The following is a 24,043-nucleotide window of genomic DNA, read 5'->3' as shown; positions in this document are numbered from 1 at the left end:
TCATAAGGTAAAGTAACATTAAAACACTACAACAAAACATTTATATTTATATGTGCAGTATTATATTTACATAAAAAAAAGTCATACAAGTATGGAAGTTTTTGGGAGAGGAACGGATTAAATTTATTTCCTTTATTTCAAATGGGGAAATTTGTTTCTTAAGACGAGTTTTCCAGGTAACGAGCTCGGTGTCAGAACGGATTAAACTCGTTAATAGAGGTTCCACTGTACTCATCGCAATCGGCTTGTGAGAAAAATTAAATATTCATCGAACCACTGCTTGTGATTCCTTTGGGCCTCATTTTGTGGGTAATCACTTCATGGTCTCATTTATTAAATGCATTTCTATTCTTTGTATACAACATCTGCATTTTGATTTTCTTCAAATATTTGTCCTTTTCGTCATAGTGGTTGAGTAATTGTAAAATTCAAAAGTTCTGTGCATACGCATTCCTCTTTTGCCTGAAATGTTTTGCATAGTAGTTAGTGGCTTTATATTTGTGTGTAACCCCCGTCATCATAATTGTTTCATTAACTTGTGTTCTCAGTATGCATGCTATGAATAAAATCATAATTATTAATATACAAACATACTATTTTGTCTGACCTTTTACCAGTATAAATAATTTTTTATATCCAGCTTTTGCGATGCAAGCAATCTCTAATATGAGTTTGTGCATTCTACTACACATTATTAGGAGGTAATTTCCAAATGGAACTTACTTAGTTTTTTTACTTTAAAGCATTGAACGGTGACAAATATAAAGGTATTTCCATTTTCATCATTTCTGGGAGGTTTGGATATGCCTATTAACACTAAACATTCTGATTAGTCGATGCATACCCTTCTTCTTATCTTGAGAGATAAGATTCCCTACCATAAACATTCTGAGCATCTTAAGGTCCCACTAAGCAATACTTAAAACAGTACTATTTACATTTTCGCAAGATAGGTTTTGGCCAATAATTTTAAATTTGATGCAAAATGCTTGTAAATGAATTTGCTAGCGTATAGATGCAAAACATAATGTTTTGAAGATAGATTGTGTTATGGTACTGAATAAACGATTGTTTACAAACATTTCACATTTCTCACCTATTATTCAACATTCCTCTTTTATTTTTTAACATTGTATATAACAATTTAAAATATGGAAATATATGCACATGATTGGTCTATATTGCTGCAAAAAGTAAACAAACATACCTTCCATACTTTTCCGACAAATAATTTGCAAGGCAATGTGAAAATAATCACATGCATAATAATTTTCGTCTTTAGTGAGACATTTGTTAGCCGAGGTGATCTCAGGATGGTTCTTTGATGCTTAGGGTTGGTATCCTGATAAGCTACACACACACACACACACACATTATGCTCCAGAAAAAAATAAAAAAGTGGTTTTTGGGAAATTTGAGATGAATGAATTTTTTAATATCATCGGAAGGTTTACTGTCACAGTATTTATAATGTGTTTTAGCATCATTGGATGGTTTACTGTTGAAGAATTGATACAGGACTGTGTTTTAGCATCATTGGATGGTTTACTGTTGAAGAATTGATACAGGACTGTGTTTTAGCATCATTGGATGGTTTACTGTTGAAGAATTGATACAGGACTGTGTTTTAGCATCATCAGATAATTTATTGTCACAGTATTCATAGTGTGCTTTAGTATCATCGGCTGGTTTACTATCGCGGTATTGATAATTGTGTGTTAGCATCATTGGAAGGTTTACTGTCGCAGAATTGATAATGTACTTTAGCATCATCAGGAGGTTTACTGTTGCAGTATTGATAATGTGTTTTAGCATTATCGGAAGGTTTGCTGTCACAGTATTGACAGAATTTTAGCATCATCGAAAAGTCTACTTCTAAAATCCAATTTCTGACCGATTCTCACCATTTTTACATATTACGTGCAAAGTTCTAAGTTCTAAGGTATCATCAAAGTGTTTAATTATAAACCCATAACTTTGCATATTATACATTTTTGCGTCTAAATTTTGCACATATTTTGAAGGCGACAGCTGAGTGGACAGCGCTTTGAATTCGTAGTCCTGAGGCTCTGGGTTCAATCCCCAGCGGAGGCGGAAACAAATGGGCAGAGTTTCTTTCACCCTGATGCTCCTGTTCACCTAGCAGTAAATAGGTACCTGGGAGTTAAACAGTTGCTACGGGTTGCTTCCTGGGGATGTGTAACAAAAAGGAGGCCTGGTCGAGGACCGGGCCGCAGGGACGCTAAGCCCCGAAATCAATTCAAGACTACCTCAAGATTTCAAGGAGGAGTTTATAGAAAAGAAATTTAATATATTTAAAAATACTGTACTGTATAAGACAATTCACAAAGTATAAATTGTCATCCACACTTCCGTGGAAATCAACATTAAGATCGCAGACCTCACACGCGTGGGGTCTGCGGTTCAAGTCTCCTACAGCCCAGGTGCATGGAATGGAGTTCACAAAGCACACTGTATACATAGTCTTGTAATAGCAGTGTGTGTGTGTGTAGGGGAGAGTTAATCCAAGATGTCTTATATTGTGAATTACATTATCAATGTGCAAGTCATATTAAATTGATTTAATATCTAAAACATTTTTTTTTAATTATTCACCTATTTTCTTTGAGTTGATGCCTCCCCATCCCATGAAAGTGTGAACCAGGATAATGATTATGCATAGAAAAAAAAGAGAGAAGGTAATTATCTGGGGGAAAGCACCAAGCCACAACGACTATATAGCACTGGGAAGGGGTCAGGATAAGGATTTGGGATAGGACGGAGGGAAGGAATGGTGCCCCAACCACTTGTGGACGGTCGGGGATTGAACGCTGACCTGCATGACCCCAGACCGTCGCTCTACCGTCCAGTCCAAGTGATTGGGCACCAAAAAAAGATAAAATTAAATGTAAAACTTTAAATTAGATCCTTCTTACCTTTTTTTCTTTCCTCTCTCTTCTTCCTTTCTTCATTTCTCTCTGTGACTGCAAAATAAGGATATAATGAGGCAACGCTTTAACAATAATTGGATCTAGACACTGATAATCATACTAACCTAATATATATAATGAGAAACTCCACTGGTTCACTCTGAGGTGAACCTGCGACCTAGACACTGCCAGCTGCATACTCTACCACTGTACCACCACTGGTTTACTGTGAGGTGAACATGCGACCTAGACACTGCCAGCCACATACTCTACCACTGTACCACCGCTAGTTCACTCTGAGGTGAACCCGTGACCCAGGCACTGCAAGCCACATACTCTACCACTGTACCACCATAGACTTCGATATTGTCATACAACCAGATTTCTACTAAAATTACAGGATAAGGACTATCTGTAAAGGATAATTATTTATTGTCTACAGATAAATAATTTTATCTGTAGAGATGCCTTTACTGTATATATTTATGTTTATAAAAAGCTATGCAAATGGATGTGTATATCAACTTTGGAGTCACAGCAGTGAGGAAAAAAAAGATAAATATTACCTACATATAGAACCCATTTTGTTTACATTAGTTGCTACAAAACCATTTAGTATTGCTAAGTTGACCAGACCACACACTACAAGGTGAAGGGACGACGACGTTTCGGTCCGTCCTGGACCATTCTCAATTGACTTGAGAATGGTCCAGGACGGACCGAAACGTCGTCCCCCCTTCACGTTCTAGTGTGTGGTCTGGTCAACTTACTTTAGCCACGTTATTGTGACTCATCGTCTGCATAGTACTGCTAATGTACATCATTTAGTCCAACATAGCAAATCAAGGATTTTATTTAATCATCATATTTCCTCTATATATATACTCTCTATTCTGTATATATGATAAGGCATTTATTTATTTGTGGAATTTCATTCATATTTCCTGTAGTGTGTTTCCTGTATGGAATATATTTCAAGTATTTTTGTACACAGTTTCTCAATTGTACGCAGGAGGTGGACAGTGTCTGTACCCCGGGAGCCGGTCAGCCGAGCGGACAGCACGCTGGACTTGTGATCCTGTGGTCCCGGGTTCGACCCCAGGCGCCAGCGAGAAACAATGGGCAAAGTTTCTTTCACCCTATGCCCCTGTTACCTAGCAGTAAATAGGTTCCTGGGTGTTAGTCAGCTGTCACGGGCTGCTTCCTGGGGGTGGAAACCTGGTCGAGGACCGGGCCGCGGGGACACTAAAAAGCCCCAAAATCATCTCAAGATAATCTCAAGATAACCCCCAAGAACATGTTACTAAATGGCTCCTGAACCTTCAACACCATGAACAATAAGGAAAAACTTGAAGCATTACAATGGTCAAACTAGTAACTGGAACAAAAGGTGATATGATATGATCCTACCTACAAAATTGTTAAAGATGACCAAATAGTAAGGAGAAAATATTTTAAATCCTCAAAATCAGAAACAAGTGCATAAATTTCAAGCCAAGAACAAAGGTGTGAAAGAAACATTATTATATTCATTGGTCAGCAGAGGTAAATGCATAGAATAAATATAGAGGGGTAGTATACTGTATGCCAAAATCATTTTAAGTTTCAAAATGTTGTCTGACAATTATAGGGAAGATCAACTATAGAACCTGATCAACCAGCCTGTGATTCAGATGTCATGCTGCAAGCAGCCACATCCAACAGCTTGGTTGACCAGTATTATGGTTGGTTGGCTGATTAGGTTGTCTAGGATAGGTAGACTAAAACCAGTCCAGCAACGAGGGGGGCCTGGTCGACAAGGCCGCGGGGATGTTGAGCCCCGAAATCATCGCTAGGTAACCATAAAGAAAGGAAACGACAAATATAACACTCATCCTATAACTACCCTTAGGTAATTAATGGTCCCAAGCGCATGGCCCTCGATTTTGGTTAGGAGGCTTAGAATTTGCAGATGATTAATCACCCTAATGTGGCTGAAGAACTGATACCCAACTCTCACATCTGGGGCCAGATTCACGAAAGCACTTACACAAGCACTTTCGAACCTGTATATCTTTTCTCAATCTTTGGCGGCTTTGTTTCCAATTATTAAACAGTTAATGAGCTCCGAAGCACCAGGAGGCTGTTTATAACAATAACAACAGTTGATTGGCAAGTTTTCCTGCTTGTAACCGTTAAATAAATGTAACCAAAGCTGTCAAAGATTGAGGAAAGATGTACACGTTTGTAATTGCTTGCAGTAAGTGCTTTTGTGAATCTGGGTCCAGGAAGTTTACAAACAACAAGCTGAAACATCATTGTTTCTTCATTTTCAGATGTGTGGTTTGGATATCTAGCAAAGGTACCAGGGCATAACTGAACATTTATTGGGTAATTTGAAACCAAAATTATTGCTCTTACCCTTCTCTCCTCTCTGGCCTTCTTTTTGAGCTCTCTAAGACGGTTTTCTTCAGCTAGCTGTTTCAACCGCATTGCTTCAAGATTCCTGCGTTCCTCCTCTTCCTTCTCCCGTATCTTTGCAATGCGGGCAGATCTCTGTCTTGGAACTGAATGAAAATTTAAATACATATAAAATGTTCATTTTAGAATTATAAATAAGCACAAGAAAGGCATCTACAACATACACAATCGACTTGAGAATGGTCCAGGACGGACCGAAACGTTGTCATCCCTTCACTTTCTAGTGCGGTTTGGTCAACGTCTACAAAACCTAAAACTATGAACTCATGAATGTAAACCGAACACAAAGATGGTTTTGAGGGGGAGGGGGGGGGGGGGTCTGTCTCGCATGACAACCTAGCAAACTGAAACTATACGACTGACTCGAGCATAGGGCCATGAACTCGTAGTAACTCACAAAAAAGAGGTTGTAATATGAACTGTAGTACAAAGGACTGAAATTTCAGGGATTGAGGCCCTAGAAATCTCTCTGAATTTCAGTATATTGTAGTATATACTAGCTAGAAAAAGAACTACAGAAGATGAAATCAATTTATTAGCAATTATGATGGCACCAAAGTTGCAATACTGAACATTTGGAATGGATGCAAGATATATTTGTCAAGCCGGGCCTTGGGCCGGGCTTGGGGAGTAGCAGAACTCCCAGAACCCCATCAAGCAGGTATATGTGGGCCTGCGGGCCGCTCCCAGCAACAGCCTGGTGGACCAAACTCTCACAAGTCAAGCCTGGCCTCAGGCCGGGCTTGGGCAGTAGAAGAACTCCCAGAACCCCATCAACCAGGTATATGTGGGCCTGCGGGCCGCTTCAAGCAACAGCCTGGTGGACCAAACTCTCACAAGTCAAGCCTGGCCTCGGGCCGGGCTTGGGCAGTAGAAGAACTCCCAGAACCCCATCAAGCAGGTATATGTGGGCCTGCGGGCCGCTCCCAGCAACAGCCTGGTGGACCAAACTCTCACAAGTCAAGCCTGGCCTCGGGCCGGGCTTGGGCAGTAGAAGAACTCCCAGAACCCCATCAAGCAGGTATATGTGGGCCTGCGGGCCGCTCCAAGCAACAGCCTGGTGGACCAAACTCTCACAAGTCAAGCCTGGCATCGGGCCGGGCTTGGGCAGTAGAAGAACTCCCAGAACCCCATCAACCAGGTATATGTGGGCCTGCGGGCCGCTCCAAGCAACAGCCTGGTGGACCAAACTCTCACAAGTCAAGCCTGGCCTCGGGCCGGGCTTGGGCAGTAGAAGAACTCCCAGAACCCCATCAACCAGGTATATGGTGCTTAGTACAAATGAACTAATTTTCTAAGGATATATAATTTGCTGACACTGTAATAACACTTTGGCATTCCAGCCCCCTCCCCCCTCAATGCAAGCCCAAATGTAAATGTACCGGGTCTCTTGGGAATATGTTCAACAAAGCTTAATACTCTTAAAAACTCTTTTTAATATACAGTATTTCATATTATTTCGTGGCTGTAACTGAAAATTTGGTGTCAAAATTATGACAAATGAACATTCTGAAGCATAAATGAAAAATATTGATAATAGGTTATACATGACGACAAGCACATACAAATTATTTACAAACTTTCCAAAATTCCCCAATTATTTGTCACTATAAATAAAAGAAAAAAATATGGAAATGTGCACACATGATCAGTCAATACAGACGTAAACAGAAAATACTCATAACTTCCTTACTGTTCCATCAGGTAATTTGCAGAGAGATCATACACAGGGGCTAGTAATTATTGTCAGGTTGGTCTACTGATACTCAGGTTCGTCTACTGATACTCTGGTTGGTCTCCCTGATACTCTGGTTGGTCTCCCAGATACTCTGGTTGGTCTACTGATACTCTGGTTGGTCTACTGATACTCTGGTTGGTCTCCCTGATACTCTGGTTGGTCCCCCTGATACTCTGGTTGGTCTCCCTGATACTCTGGTTGGTCTACTGATACTCTGGTTGGTCACCCTGATACTCGGGTTGGTCTACTGATACTCTGGTTGGTCTCCCTGATACTCTGGTTGGTCCCCCTGATACTCTGGTTGGTCTCCCTGATACTCTGGTTGGTCTACTGATACTCTGGATGGTCTCTCTGATACTCTGGTTGGTCTCCCTGATACTCTGGTTGGTCCCCCTGATACTCTGGTTGGTCCCCCTGATACTCTGGTTGGTCTACTGATACTCTGGTTGGTCACCCTGATACTCTGGTTGGTCTACTGATACTCTGGTTGGTCTACTGATACTCTGGTTGGTCCCCCTGATACTCTGGTTGGTCTACTGATACTCTGGTTGGTCTCCCTGATACTCTGGTTGGTCTCCCTGATACTCTGGTTGGTCCCCCTGATACTCTGGTTGGTCTCCCTGATACTCTGGTTGGTCTACTGATACTCTGGTTGGTCTCCCTGATACTCTGGTTGGTCTCCCTGATACTCTGGTTGGTCCCCCTGATACTCTGGTTGGTCTTCCTGATACTCTGGTTGGTCTACTGATACTCTGGTTGGTCTCCCTGATACTCTGGTTGGTCTCCCTGATACTCTAGTTGGTCTACTGATACTCTGGTTGGTCACCCTGATACTCTGGTTGGTCACCTTGATACTCTGGTTGGTCTCCCTGATACTCTGGTTGGTCCCCCTGATACTCTGGTTGGTCTCCCTGATACTCTGGTTGGTCTCCCTGATACTCTGGTTGGTCTACTGATACTCTGGTTGGTCTACTGATACTCTGGTTGGTCTACTGATACTCTGGTTGGTCTTCCTGATACTCTGGTTGGTCACCCTGATACTCTGGTTGGTCTACTGATACTCTGGTTGGTCTTCCTGATACTCTGGTTGGTCCCCCTGATACTCTGGTTGGTCACCCTGATACTCTGGTTGGTCTACTGATACTCTGGTTGGTCTTCCTGATACTCTGGCTGGTCCCCCTGATACTCTGGTTGGTCTACTGATACTCTGGTTGGTCTCCCTGATACTCTGGTTGGTCTCCCTGATACTCTGGTTGGTCTACTGATACTCTGGTTGGTCTACTGATACTCTGGTTGGTCTACTGATACTCTGGTTGGTCTACTGATACTCTGGTTGGTCTCCCTGATACTCTGGTTGGTCACCCTGATACTCTGGTTGGTCTACTGATACTCTGGTTGGTCTTCCTGATACTCTGGTTGGTCCCCCTGATACTCTGGTTGGTCTACTGATACTCTGGTTGGTCTCCCTGATACTCTGGTTGGTCTCCCTGATACTCTGGTTGGTCCCCCTGATACTCTGGTTGGTCTCCCTGATACTCTGGTTGGTCTACTGATACTCTGGTTGGTCTCCCTGATACTCTGGTTGGTCCCCCTGATACTCTGGTTGGTCTCCCTGATACTCTGGTTGGTCTACTGATACTCTGGTTGGTCCCCCTGATACTCTGGTTGGTCTACTGATACTCTGGTTGGTCTCCCTGATACTCTGGTTGGTCCCCCTGATACTCTGGTTGGTCTCCTTGATACTCTGGTTGGTCTACTGATACTCTGGTTGGTCACCCTGATACTCTGGATGGTCTCCCTGATACTCTGGTTGGTCTACTGATACTCTGGTTGGTCACCCTGATACTCTGGTTGGTCTCCCTGATACTCTGGTTGGTCTCCCTGATACTCTGGTTGGTCTACTGATACTCTGGTTGGTCACCCTGATACTCTGGATGGTCTCCCTGATACTCTGGTTGGTCTCCCTGATACTCTGGTTGGTCACCCTGATACTCTGGTTGGTCTACTGATACTCTGGTTGGTCTACTGATACTCTGGTTGGTCTCCCTGATATTCTGGTTGGTCCCCCTGATACTCTGGTTAGTCTCCCTGATACTCTGGTTGGTCTACTGATACTCTGGTTGGTCTCCCTGATACTCTGGTTGGTCTCCCTGATACTCTGGTTGGTCTCCCTGATACTCTGGTTGGTCTCCCTGATACTCTGGTTGGTCCCCCTGATACTCTGGTTGGTCTCCCCTGATACTCTGGTTGGTCCCCCTGATACTCTGGTTGGTCTACTGATACTCTGGTTGGTCTACTGATACTCTGGTTGGTCTCCCTGATACTCTGGTTGGTCTCCCTGATACTCTGGTTGGTCTCCCTGATACTCTGGTTGGTCTCCCTGATACTCTGGTTGGTCTCCCTGATACTCAGGTTGGTCTCCCTGATACTCAGGTTGGTCTCCCTGATACTCTGGTTGGTCTCCCCTGATACTCTGGTTGGTCTCCCTGATACTCTGGTTGGTCTCCCTGATACTCTGGTTGGTCTACTGATACTCTGGTTGGTCTCCCTGATACTCTGGTTGGTCTACTGATACTCTGGTTGGTCTCCCTGATACTCTGGTTGGTCTCCCCTGATACTCTGGTTGGTCTACTGATACTCTGGTTGGTCTCCCTGATACTCTGGTTGGTCTCCCTGATACCCTGGTTGGTCTCCCTGATACTCTGGTTGGCCTACTGATACTCTGGTTGGTCCCCCTGATACTCTGGTTGGTCTCCCCTGATACTCTGGTTGGCCTACTGATACTCTGGTTGGTCTCCCTGATACTCTGGTTGGCCTACTGATACTCTGGTTGGTCTACTGATACTCTGGTTGGTCCCCCTGATACTCTGGTTGGTCACCCTGATACTCTGGTTGGTCACCTTGATACTCTGGTTGGTCTCCCTGATACTCTGGTTGGTCCCCCTGATACTCTGGTTGGTCTCCCTGATACTCTGGTTGGTCTCCCTGATACTCTGGTTGGTCTACTGATACTCTGGTTGGTCACCCTGATACTCTGGTTGGTCTACTGATACTCTGGTTGGTCTACTGATACTCTGGTTGGTCTCCCTGATACTCTGGTTGGTCTCCCCTGATACTCTGGTTGGTCTACTGATACTCTGGTTGGTCTACTGATACTCTGGTTGGTCTCCCTGATACTCTGGTTGGTCTCCCTGATACTCTGGTTGGTCTCCCCTGATACTCTGGTTGGCCTACTGATACTCTGGTTGGTCTACTGATACTCTGGTTGGTCTCCCTGATACTCTGGTTGGTCTCCCTGATACTCTGGTTGGTCTCCCTGATACTCTGGTTGGTCTACTGATACTCTGGTTGGTCTCCCTGATACTCTGGTTGGTCTCCCCTGATACTCTGGTTGGTCTACTGATACTCTGGTTGGTCTCCCTGATACTCTGGTTGGTCTCCCAGATACTCTGGTTGGTCTCCCAGATACTCTGGTTGGTCTACTGATACTCTGGTTGGTCTCCCCTGATACTCTGGTTGGTCTCCCTGATACTCTGGTTGGTCCCCCTGATACTCTGGTTGGTCCCCCTGATACTCTGGTTGGTCTCCCTGATACTCTGGTTGGTCACCCTGATACTCTGGTTGGTCTACTGATACTCTGGTTGGTCTCCCTGATACTCTGGTTGGTCTCCCTGATACTCTGGTTGGTCTCCCTGATACTCTGGTTTGATACTCTGGTTGGTCCCCCTGATACTCTGGTTGCTACCTGTGTATTGTTCTTTGAAATAATTCCGGGTTAAACTTTAGATACAAACACGCACAGATTTCATTGTCAACTGAGAGCAGATGATTTCTGTCTTCGATTTTGATAATGGTTAAATACATTTGGATATGATTAGAATTAGGCTGATGACCAGACCACACACTAGAAGGTGAAGGGACGACGACTTGAGAATGGTCCAGGATGGACTGAAACGTCGTCGTCCCTTCACCTTCTAGTGTGTAGTCTGGTCAACATACTTTAGCCACGTTATTGTGACTCATCGCCTGCATTAGAATTAGGCTGTTCTAATTCTAATGCAGGCAAATTGCACTAGAATTATCACTGTTTCTTGCAGAACCCCTAGTTACATTGGAGTTCCTTGGAGCCCCGGTTGAGAAACGCTATGCTAGATGCTATTCGGAAAAACTTGGTATTGTCCATAAAGTAGATTTTAATTATATGTGTAAATATAAGTCAACATGAAGAGAAGGCTAAACACAAACTGTGCATTGTTCAGTCTGCCTATATGTTAACATATTATAATGCAGTGTAGGTTTACATTAATTAATAAAAAATGTATCTTTTAGGTATATTAAATTCCAATATAATTTATATTCAAATGATAGATGTCTTTAGCAGCTAAGGGTACATTCATTATAAAATTCAAAGCAGCAGCTTTCTAAAAATTCTGAGTGAAATGTGAATTTGAATTGTAGAGGATTTCCTTAAATAAAATTGGCAATAATAACTGATAAAAAGAGCAATAATTTGAAACTACAAGCAAAAATGATCCTAACACAAACATGTAAAGAATCTGCTAAAAATCAATATCTTTTACTAAACAAAATTGTCTTACCATCTGGCAAGGGTCTGGCAGTACTCCCCTTGCCTCGCTGCCTTCGTTTTTTGCTGGGAGTGGGTGCCGTGTTCTTATCTTCATCCTCCCCTGCACCTTCCTCCTCATTATCTTCATCGTGGTCTATCTCATTCTCCTCCTCGCCACCACTGCCCTGACACTGTTCTGCTGATCGCTTCTGCGGTCGACTTTTTTCCTTTTCGGTGCTTCTCGGCTGATCTAGTGGCCGTCTCAGTCCTCTTCTTCTCGGAATAGTCTCTTCCTCCTTACCGCTCTCCGCATTCCTTTCATCTTTGTCGTTATTACTACTAGCATTTCTCTGTCTTTTTCTTTTACTTTCCGATCTGTTTCTAGTATTCACCTTACTAGAATTATCTTTTCCTTTTTTAAGCTCTATTAAATTCTCTTCATTGGCCACCTCAGTGTGTTCTTTTCTCGTTTTTCTAAGTCCTATTTTATCACTTGAAGGCTTATCTTCAGAATCACACACTTGTTCTTTTCTTGTTTTTCTGAGTCCTATTTTGTCACCTGAAGGCTTATCTTCCGAATCGCTGTGCTGTTCTTTTCTCGTTTTTCTAAGGTCACCTGAAGGCTTATCTTCTGTATCACTATGCTGTTCTTTTCTTGTTTTTCTGAGTCCTATTTTGTCACTTGAAGGCTTATCTTCCGAATCACTAACCTGCCCCTTTCCCTCATTCCCTTTAAAGTCAGTATTATTTATTATTTGTTCTTTGTTCCCTTTATTGTGAGGTTTAGAATGTTTTCTTTTTTCTTCCAGTGTATCACTATCTTTTTCATGTACCTCAAGTGATTTAGTTTCCCCTTTATCATTGCACACACTGTTTTCTTCCCCGGCTTTCTTTCCATTAACACTTGAGTGAATAGCATCGGAAAGACATTCTGGCTTGACTTGCCACGACAAAGACTTATCAGATTTTTCAACAGATTCTATAGTTCTTAGGCCGTTCACTTTAGCTTCATCCCCCTCGGAAACCCCGTCAACCTCTTTAACGTCACTCTCTGTTCTTAGACCTTCAACTTCTTTCTGTGGTTTACAATCGCCCGACGCCGTATTTCCCTGTTTGTCGCCGGTGACGGCACTTCCGCTCCCACCACTTTCTGCCGGTTTTGTCTCGGTAGAAGTGTCCGTTTCATCGCCGTTGTTTCCGGCATCACAGTCCGCACCGTTTCCCTCCCCCCAAAAGTACATCACATCTTCCACCACTGCTTCTTCAACTTGGTTTCTTCTTGTATTATCATTTTCATGAAAACATTCCCACCAAGGTCTTAAAGTTTGACAACTGGATTCGTCGTTACTTCTCTCATAAAGAGGATTTCCCGCCTCGCACGATGCACCCTCCCCGTCACCTTTTACAATCATCACTGGTTCTTCAATGGCTTCCCCTACGCCCTGTTCTGTCTTGGATGATTTGGGATCATCTCTACCTGTAGTCGTGTTGGTTTCTTCACTTTCTACCTGTGAAACATTCTTTACAACTGGGTCTTTAACATCATTTTTGGAATCATCATCCGTTCCTAAATTTTTAGATGAGCACTGGACTGGTGTTTCTGAAATTCTTTCACAAATTCTAGGCACTTCTTTATCAGGTAAAATACTCTTTTCAAGTTCCTTTTTAGATGTCTCTGTTAGCGAGACCTTCGTGTCCTCTTTAATGGGTGCCTCTGACTGAGCACACTCCTTGCTTGTGTTCAATTTTAAATCCATTTTTTCTTCTTTCTTGTCTGTAACTAGCAACTTATTTTCAAGAGCTGTATCCTTACTTATATCTATAGCACCATGTGCTTCCCTTTTTGTCTCAACTGAAGAATTTGTTTTATGACTGGAAGCTTCTTCATTTACAACCATTCCCACACCCGACGATTCCGCACTTTCGTCATGCTGTTTTTCTTTGGGAGTTTTCGAGTTACTTGCCAGCACTGTCTGAGTTCTTGTTTCTTCCTTTAGCACACAAGTTGTGGTTCCATTATTTGACAACTTCTCATCCTTTGTTTTTGTTTCGGCAATGGATTCTTTTTGTATTGTCTCTACTTTGGTAACTGATGGACCATGTTCAGTTTTCTGCAATTCTGAGACTTTCACATTATGATCTTTATGTGACTCTCCACTCATCTCTGCTAATTTAGTCTTAAAATCTGGATTTTTTTCAATAGGTTTTGGAATTTCAGCATCTTGCTTTTGATGCAATGGGTTTACAGGACCTTTATGCTCTATCTTAGCAAGTTCTTTTTGAGATTCTGATAAAACATCCATAATTTTGAACTTCTTTTGTGGAGGCTCAGCAGTATCGGCATCTTTTATAGCCGATGTAGGAGCACAGATAGTCATCTTAGCAGAGGCAAGAGGTGACGACTTGACGACTGACTCGGTATTTGACTTGCCAGTTGACGACGTTGCCAAGGAAGTAACGCTCATCAACTTTGATGGCTCTTTTACTGGTTCCCGCACTGTTGTCAATTCTACACCAGTTAATAACGCTGGCTTTTCCTTTTTCTCCTCCTGCAATCTTTGTGCAGAATCACTAACCTTAACATTTAACTTCTCTTCATCTAGATTGGGTTGGCTTCCTAAGATGGCATGCGCAGGCTTCCCATCTTGTTGAACTAATTTCTTGTCTTGAGGTTCTTTGTTGATAACACTGTCTTTCTCATCCTTAACCCCTACTTTACTAACTTCGGCAGCTACCTTTGCTGTTTCGTGCCCAATTTTTGTACTAGTTAGCTGTTGAGGGTTACTAGAGCTCTCTCTAATAATACTATATTTTTTATACATTTCATCCTTCTTTTCTATTTCTCCCATTCTTCTGTCCTTCCCTTTGTATGTACATTCTTTTTCTAGTGCACTTGCTTCTCCTTTCTCTTTCATCTTGTTAAGTTTATCCCACACACTCTCCTTTCTTTTCACTTCTAATTTTTCTGAGCTAGCTAACTTTAATCTATCTTTAATTTCATGAACCATATCTTTCTTTGCTGCTATGTCTTCACATATAGCTTTGGTGGTGGCATCAGGCTGAATAACCTTTATAACACCTTCTTGCGTCTTATCAGTACTCGGAGCAGATACCACAGTATCCTTTTTCACAGCTTCGGATAACTTGAGAGGAACTGGTTTAGGAGGTTGAGGAGCTTTTCCCGTTGTCTCTCTTTTCTCGTCGGTAGTTACCGGCTCCGTCGAGCCTTCCTCCAGCCCCTTTGATGGTACCTTCTGCGCCTCATTTCCAGCTACCTCCAGTTTTCCACTTCCAGCCGCCTCCATTACGGGTCTATCCAATATTCTGTCCTTTTTGTTCTCTCCTGCATTTCCAGCCTTTTCTTTTACCTCAGTTTTACTACCATTTTCTAATTTTTCCAATTTGTCTACAATCTTTTCTTTTTCCTCCCTAATTTTATTTTTGTCTTCCTCAACTTCACGTTTTCCTCTTTCATCAACTTTGACTGTAGGTTGCTGCTTTTCTTCAACTTTGACTAAAGATAGTTGCTTTTCCTCTACTTTGACTGTAGTTTGAGGCTTGTCCTGTACTTTGACTGAAGATAGTTGTTTTTCTTCTACTTTGACTGTAGGTTGCTGCTTTTCCTCTACTTTGACTGTAGGTAATTGCTTTTCCTCTACTTTGACTGTAGGTTGCTGCTTTTCCTCTACTTTGACTGTAGGCAATTGCTTTTCCTCTACTTTGACTGTAGGTTGCTGCTTTTCCTCTACTTTGACTGTAGTTTGAGGCTTTTCCTCTACTTTGACTGTAGGTAGTTGCTTTTCCTGTACTTTGACTGTAGGTTGCTGCTTTTCCTCTACTCTGACTGTAGGTTGCTGCTTTTCCTCTACTTTAACTGAAGGTAATTGTTTTTCTTCTGCTTTATCTTCCACTTTTTCACTTACATCTGCTTTTGCCTCAGTTTTTTCTCTTGCACCTGCTGTTGCTGTAGTTTTCTCTCTCTCCTCCTCTTTAACTATAACTGTTTCTCTTCTCTCTACTTTAATTCCAACTTTTTCTTCTACTGCTTTCACTCCAGGTTTATCTTTTGCATCTGTTTTCACTCCAGGTTTATCTTTTACATCTGCTTTCACTCCAGTTTTATCTTTTACATCTACTTTTACTCTATCGAGTTCTTTTGCTTCTTCTTTCACTACAAGTTTATGTCTGTCTTCTACTGGACTTTTAGGGCTTATTTTGTCCTTTTCCTCTGCTTTAACGACAACTTTTGCCCTCTCCCTCTCTGTAGCCGACACCGTTTGCTTGTCATCATTCTTTGCTATAGTTATCCCTCTAGTCTTTAACTTATCGTAAACACTCTCTTCTTCCAGTACGGCTTCTTGAATCTTCTCTTTTTCTTCCGCTTTAACTGTAGTTGAAGAAGCATCTTCAACTCTAGTTGAAGATGCTTCCTTTGTCTCCGCTTTAAGACAAGTCTTTCCCTTGTCTTCGTCTCTGATCGAGGGCTTCTCGCTCTTATCCAGTTTACTACACACTTTCCCTTTCTCGTCAGCCTTTCGGGAACTCTCGCCCCTTTCTTCAACCTTGACTACGGGCTTATTTTTGTCTTCATCACTCCTACTAAGATTCTTATTTTCTTCCAGCTTGATCGTTTCCTTTTCTTCAAGATCTTGCTTTGCAACCTCTTTCGAGTCACCCGCTTTCTTAGTCTTTACATTTTCTTCAACTTTATCGCAAATCTCTTCTTTCACTTCAACCTTGGCAACATCCTTTTCATTTTCTGCTTTGCTGCTAGACTTGTCGTTGGCCATGTCATCTGTCTTAGCCTTAATATCTACACGACTCTCCTTGCTGTCTTGAGGATTTTGTATTGACGTTACATTTTCCTTAACTTTTGTTTCAACTTTGGCTTGTTCTTTTATTTCTATATTTGACATTTTTGGTGTGTCATCATCTTCAGTTCTTTGTCTTCCTTCATCTCTTTCCTTGTCTCTGAAAGCTTCTCTTTCCAGCTTTTCTTTGACTTTTTCACCAACTTCCAACTTTTCTTTTACCTTTTCAGCAATTCCCAATTTTTCTTTCACTTTTTCCCCAATTTCAAAAATTTCCTTCATTTTGTCACCAACTTCCAACTTTACATCGCTCTCTTCCTTCAATTTTTGCACATCATCTCCACTTTCCAATTTTTCTTTCACTTTTTCTACCTCCACCTTAGCTTCCATTTCTTTACTTTCCTCCGGTTTATCTTTTTTCTCACCGTCTTGTCCAGTGTCTATAACTGGGGAAGTTCGTCCACTAGCAACGGGTGTTGGCGCTTTACTGTCCACCGGAGTGGGGGCTTCACTCAGCCCCATGGGGGTAGCGGTACCACTGTGACTTCCGTCCACCGACATTTCTCGGCTGGCTCCTGGCGGCGACTCCGAATCCAGTTCGGCTATCAGTGCCACCAGTTCTTCTCTTGTGCTATAAAGTTACAATTAAAGTGTTATACAAAATCACTGTCATTGTATGCAAAGTATGTATGTGTGTATGTATAAGATATGCAGCATAAGAAGGAGTTGGAAAAGCGGATTTAGTGTGTCAATGTGTATACACATTATTTTGTTTAATTTATACACATTGCTTATAAATTCAAACCACTTTCTTTTCTACAATTAACAATGTATATATAGATCATTTTGTCCTTTTAAAATACTGTATCAGTAATATCAATAGTAATAAACCCAGCAATATCAATAATTTATTTCAGCAAATACAGTATAACAAGTTTTACATGAAAATGTATTTTACACTTCTTATACATTCAGAAAATATTTGTAAAAAAAAAAATTTTGGGGTAAATATGCTGTATGTTATTATTATTATTATTGTTATTACTGAAAAGAAAAAGCCAAAATCTGAAACGGCTGTTTAGTTCGTGTAGTTTCCACCATGTAGAGCAATATTACAAGAGGCGTCTATCAAACAATAGCTTATCATTAGAAAAATTATTCAGTGACGCAAACTTCACACACACAATATCAGAAAGTTTTGAAGTTTGAAGGAACACCGAGACATATATAAACCAGACAGCTGCTGCTGCTGCTGCTGCTGCTGCTGCTGCGTGAGGAGTGTTGGTGGACTGACCTAAATTTACGACAAAGCAGCAGCAGCAGCAGCAGCAGCATGGAAAGCTCTCATTATTTTACCCTAAAACTGAGTGCATCAAAGTTACGGCAAAGTGTACAAAAAAGTGCACAGTGCTAATTTAATTGACCTTTATAAGGTCAGTTTAATAAGACAGGATGGTGTCAAAAGTTGAGAATTCTGGGGCGGGTTGGGATGGTGCGAGGCGAGCCGTAAACACCTAACCTGGAAGAACGGCATGAATAATTTGTGCAAGTAACCCAGGCCATTGAAACAAGACAACATAGCTATACATCCCAAAGGTAAGGAAACCAGTTGAGCACAAGAAAGTGCCTATGGAGAACTACCTCTAAAAAAAAAAAAAAAAAAAAAAAAAAAAAAACTCCAGCTGACCAACAACTGACCCAGCACAACCTGCAAGAAGGCCATACCAGTGTGCCAGGACCAAGGCACGGCAAGAAGAGGCCAGAACCAAGGCACGGCAAGAAGAGGCCAGGCCCAAGCACCTATTGCAAGTCCCAACCTCTGCGCCCAAACAGGAGCCAACAACCTATCCGCAAAGCCAGCCAAGACGAACAGCCAAGGCACAAGGGAAGACTGCAAGAACGACACTGGACAACCAACGAGGTAAGGTAAAGTGACCAAACCACAACACAAAGTGCTCACGGAGACAGAATTGGTGTCAGAAAGGAGGTAACAAGGCCGCCACCAAACACCACACAAAATGCATCCTCCAGCCAAACAAATGAGGTAAAGCACAGGAGACCCCTTCGGAAGGCAACCAACTCAAACTCCGACAGAAAAGAAGGCGCCAGCAGCGACGACAAAATGCCCACCAGGTGCTGAAAAAACAAACCCCCTCCCAGTGTCAGAGAGCAAGATGCTTGCCCACCAGGATAACCAGAAGCACAACTGGACCAACCTGGATGGGGTTTTGGGAGTTGTTCTACTCCTCAAGCCCGGCCAGGATTGACTTGTGAGAGCTTGGTCCACCAGGCTGTTGTTTGGAGCGGCCCGCAGGCCCACATATACCTGCTTGATGGGGTTCTGGGAGTTCTTCTACTGCCCAAGCCCGGCCCAAGGCCAGGATTGACTTGTGAGAGCTTGGTCCAACAAGCTGTTGCTTGGAACGGCCTGCAGGCCCACATATCCACCACAGCCCGGTTAGTCCAGCACTTCTTGAAGAAAACTATCTAGTTTTCTCTTGAATATGTCCACATTTGTTCCAGCAATATTTCTTATACTCACTATGTTGAACAACCATGGACTGAAGGGAACACTGGAAGGCCAAGAAAAGGAAATGCCAGAAGAGCAGGCCAGGGGCAGGCAAGACTGGGAGCAAAACTGGGCCAAGACCACACTACCTTACCTTGAGGTGCTTTCGGGGCTTAGCGTCCCCACGGCCCGGTCGTCGACCAGGCATCCTGGTTGCTGGACTGATCAATCAACTACTAACCCCCAAACACAACCCACAGCACCTCCACCAACGCTGCGTAACATGAGGCTACAGGAAGCAGGAGAAGGTACCAACCAAGAACAGATAGGCAGGAAAAACCACCCTAGTAACCACACCCAGACACTGAAGAACAACAAGGAAAAGAAAAGAGGAACAAGATAGTGCTATTTTTAGTGGTTCTTATTTTTAGAACCCCACTGTCACTACATAGAACCAGAGGTGGGACACCTTCCCAGAAGCCACCATCCCACTGCAGGACAGCGAGAAGAATGCATCACTGTTTCCGGTACACACAGCAGAGGGGAGGACCAGCCAGCAGAGATAAGCCTGGCCCAACTCAAGTTGGCCAACATAAGAACTGCCTTTAGAAACTTGTGTAAGGAATCATTCAGAGCCTTGTATACCACTTACATCAGACCAATCATGGAGTATGCAGCTCCAGCCTGGAGTCCATACCTAGTTAAATACAAGACAAAGTTAGAGAAGATTCAGAGATATGCCACAAGACTAGTCCAGAACCGAGAAGTATGAGTTACAAGGAAAGGCTAAGGGAACTTAACCATACTTCCCTGGAAGACAGAAGAGTTAGGGGAGACATGATCACCACTTACAAAAGTTTCAGAAGAACTGGCAGGGTGGACAAAGAAACTATTTAGCACAGGTGGAACACAAACAAGGGGACACGGGTGAAAACCGAGTACCCAAACGACCCACAGAGACATTAGAAATAATTGTCTAATGTCTGTAGCAAGAATGCCATAAGGAATGCCCTAGTGACATATATTAATATACAGTACTGTACGTTGCTCTCACTATATTATTCACAATTTTTCTACAGGCTGATGCCTCCCACAAATTATAACTGGGAAACAGGTAATGATATTGGATGGCTGGAGTGTGTGAATATTAATTCATTCAAGCAACCCTCCATTCACAAAGTATAGGAGAACATATCTTGTGCAGTGTGCTAATAAACAATTTTATACCATTTCAAGGATTGCAGCTTAATTTCATGATTATGAATGATTATTGAGCAGATGATGTGCAAGTTGACACATTTTCATCAGTTTATCTTCTTGCAACACTGCATATCATGCATATCTCAACTTCAATATTATATTCAACATTTATGACAGGAAATATTAAATAATAATGTTTGAAAAAAACAAAAAAATTGTGTTTCTTGTCTACCTGAAGTGTGATAGTTTTTGTCTTTACAGGGTTTGCAAGACTGTCACATTCCTGCACAAACTGAGGGCAACCTGTGCCAGGCCCAAATATCCAAAAAAGACACGCAGACGTTTTGTTAAAACACTCCAATTACTGTAGTCTAAACATTTTCTAAATGCCCAAAATTACTTCTAGATATTCCTAGTTCAGTTTCCCTTAATTAACTGTAATTTTACAAGAATGTGGTTTACAACAACGGGTAATCCACTGTTATTTTAGTGTTTAGACTTTTTCCAAAACTTACCCTTTTCCAAGACAAAAACTGTGTCTTAGAAAAGAGTACCTGAAGGGGTACTGAACCCAACTTCCATTTTCTAAAATAGCAAACTTAGTTTACATGATTCACACTACATGGCAATTTCTCAACACATTCCCACAGTGTTGTAGACTCAAGTCTATTTTAATCATGATATTTGAAGTAGTATCAATGTCTATACACAGCAACAGGAACTATAAAATATAAACAAATTATTCTGAGGAAATCTAGACAAATATCCATATAAAATAAACATTTGTACACAGAGATCACACTAACGTGATGCATCAAATGAACAATTTGTTCATTTGATGCATCACGTTAGTGTGATCTCTGTGTGATGATAATGTAAGGGCGAAGAGGGAGAACGGACTATTGACATAGCTCGGGTGCAGGGGGGGGGGGGTTGTGTAAAAGCCTGGTTTGTGCCTCGGAGAGGCTACGGGATCCAGTAAGTTCAGTAGAACTTCGGTTTCAACCCTTTTAACCCTGTCGTAGCTCAGTCGATTTAGACAGTGTCTGGGATGCTCCCGGACGCAGGTCCGAATCCTCGTCACGGCCCTTGTGGATTTGTTCATAAACATTAGTAATTATGAAATCACTACTAGGTATATCACACCCACAGAAGAACGATGACAAGAGAACACATGACAAAAGAGAATGGTAGCCGAGGCTAATTCCCCATCCTCCTGCCGGCACTCTGATGGTAATCTGACCAGGACATATGACAAGGACACGGACGTATCTCAAGAAATGTCATCTTGAGGGAAAAGGGGTGGGAAAGTTGCCACTGCCACTACCACACTTCCCAAGTTAGCTATCTACGCCTAATTTGGACACTAATCATAATTTGGACCGAGGGCTGAAAATAAATCTGATTAATTTGACAATAAAGTCCATTTTTCTCATTGCACTAAGTAATATGAAATTGCATCTTTCAAGTTAACAGGACTTCAGTTATGATATTTTAACTACAGTACTGTAGTCCATATGGTACGGCTACAAGACACTTCTGAATCTGATTGAAATATATATTTGTTATTGCAATATATGCTTGACATAAATTACTATACTTCCTAGTGTACCGTTTGTAACAGACTACTGTAATTCATCCCTGGCACCAGTAGGTTTAGAAAATTTGACAAAATTATAATTAAAGATTGTCAAAATATCACTCACAGTCACCCTGATATGTATTAAATTTATTTAAAAATCTCCTACCAAGTATGAACATGATCCAACAAGAACAGGGATCTTTCTTGCAGCACCATACATAAATCTTAAAAAACTTGAGAATGGTCCAGGACGGACCGAAACGTCGTCGTCGTCGCTTCACTTTCTAGTGTGTGGTTTGGTCAACATAAGTCCTAAATGTTTCAAGCTGTACTCTCCAGGTATTATATGGAAACTGCAAAATTTGAAACAATTTAATTTGCTTTGAAGTATAAACTATCTTTATCAGCCATACCAAATAATCCAGGCCTGTACCACCTCCACCTCAAGACCTCCATCACAAGACCTCCACCTCAAGACCTCTACCACAAGACCTCCACCACAAGAACCTCCACCACAAGAACCTCCACCACAAGACCTCCATCACAAGAGCCTCCACCACAAGACCTCCACCACAAGACCTCCACCTCAAGACCTCTACCACAAGACCTCCACCACAAGAACCTCCACCACAAGAACCTCCACCACAAGACCTCCATCACAAGAGCCTCTACCACAAGACCTCCATCACAAGAGCCTCCACCACAAGAACTTCCACCTCAAGACCTGCACCACAAGACCCTCTAAAATAAACGTCACATCTTGAACTATCTTCAAACGTCTCACCTGGCCACAAGTGTCCACGTCTCATCATCTTGGTCATCACTGTAGACACGCAGGTTAGCGCACTCGTCCAACTGACACCAGTACGACACACCTTTCTTGTCACGGCCACATGGTTGAAGTCGGAGCTCATTTGCACCCAACAAATTCACTTTATCTTTGAAGCTCTTGTACAAATCAAACTGTGCTTCAAGCAGGTTCTATAAACAACAGGAAATAATACATTACCTAAACTTGGAGATATATGAGCATATACTTTCATCATTAACACTTAAAAGTACTTTGGACTCTTTTAAAATAATACATTATCTTTTTCAAGATAAAAACTAAGCACTACCTAATTAACTCCCTGTAACCTACCTTACCCCTATAATGTCAACCCATGTTTATTATTTTTAAACAATGCTGTTTGTCGACCAAATTGTATTTTTGCTGTTTTTCTTGCCATGTTTCCCCTTTTTTATTTGTATATTTTCTCAACACATTTTATACTTTAATCTCAATTAGTATTAAGTTTTAGTCTTTAGTGTTTTTCCTGCCTGAAACGCTTTGCATAATAGTGGCTTTAGGCATTGTATGTACTAGCTCTATCTATAAATTCATCAATATTTGTATCACCCCTTGTATGTATTTACTTTACCTGAATAAACATTTGAATTTGAATTTTTGAATTTGAATTTGATTAACATGATAGTGAGAGGGGACATTATACAGTTTCTCTGTGGCACTTCTCTTTCAACTCCAATACACCACTTTCCTTGGGTCTAAATAGACCTAAAAAGATTATATTTTATTCTAGCATTTTTGTTAGCATCCCTCGTAAAGTGAGGAAGACTCTGGCCTTAGCTGGCGGTAGGTGATAGACTAGTCCTGGAGGCCAGGTGTGTTAAGCTAAGGTTTGAAGTACCAAAACTCGCAAAGTCACCGAGGGACTCCTTCCTCAAGAAAAATGCACACTTTGTCACTATGTAACACGGATATATTACCGTTTCATAAATACCGTAGTAAGAAAATATTTATTTTTAATACTGTATATGATCAAATATTACATTTATACAATAATTCCTGCATATTACTGAGAATAAATACATTAACCCCAGCACATGTAACTCTACTGTTATGCACCATTTTTTTTTTAATTTAATGTTTTTCTTCAAATATTGATAAAATGCACTCTTTGATCACAGGAAACTAAACCCAAAAAATTGTATACAGGTATAGGTTACTTTGGTCATGATCCTCTTCACTAAATCCAGAATATGAATAATTTTTCACATTTATTCATTTTATAAATCAACAAGTGGTCCCATTGCATGACGTGAAGAGGCTTGTTATGAATTGCCTATCTTTCTGGGGTACCTTCCCGGGTGATTGCAAAGATGATATCCTTTAAACGAAGTGATCACAGGCTGTCGCTCCCGGCACCTCTCTGAAGGGGGACCAGGTTCTGGCTCGTGGTCCTCGG

General features: G+C 41.8%; 1 protein-coding gene across 1 annotated transcript in view; it reads right to left on the bottom strand.

Annotated features, from left to right (window-relative positions):
- LOC123754093 (titin homolog) overlaps positions 1 to 24,043 on the bottom strand; it is an 88,338-nt gene that overhangs the window by 53,112 nt on the left and 11,183 nt on the right. The window contains exons 3-6 of the mRNA XM_045736255.2: positions 22,582 to 22,778; positions 11,727 to 17,137; positions 5,331 to 5,476; positions 2,937 to 2,984 (exon numbers count right to left, since the gene is read on the bottom strand). Coding sequence (XP_045592211.2) covers positions 2,937 to 2,984; positions 5,331 to 5,476; positions 11,727 to 17,137; positions 22,582 to 22,778 — 5,802 coding nt within the window. The remainder of the gene's footprint in view (positions 1 to 2,936; positions 2,985 to 5,330; positions 5,477 to 11,726; positions 17,138 to 22,581; positions 22,779 to 24,043) is intronic.

The sequence above is a fragment of the Procambarus clarkii genome, chromosome 6 (assembly GCF_040958095.1).
Source record: "Procambarus clarkii isolate CNS0578487 chromosome 6, FALCON_Pclarkii_2.0, whole genome shotgun sequence".
NCBI lineage: Eukaryota > Metazoa > Arthropoda > Malacostraca > Decapoda > Cambaridae > Procambarus > Procambarus clarkii.
Note: the sequence above shows the minus strand (reverse complement) of the source record. Positions and strands in the feature narration are given on the sequence as shown.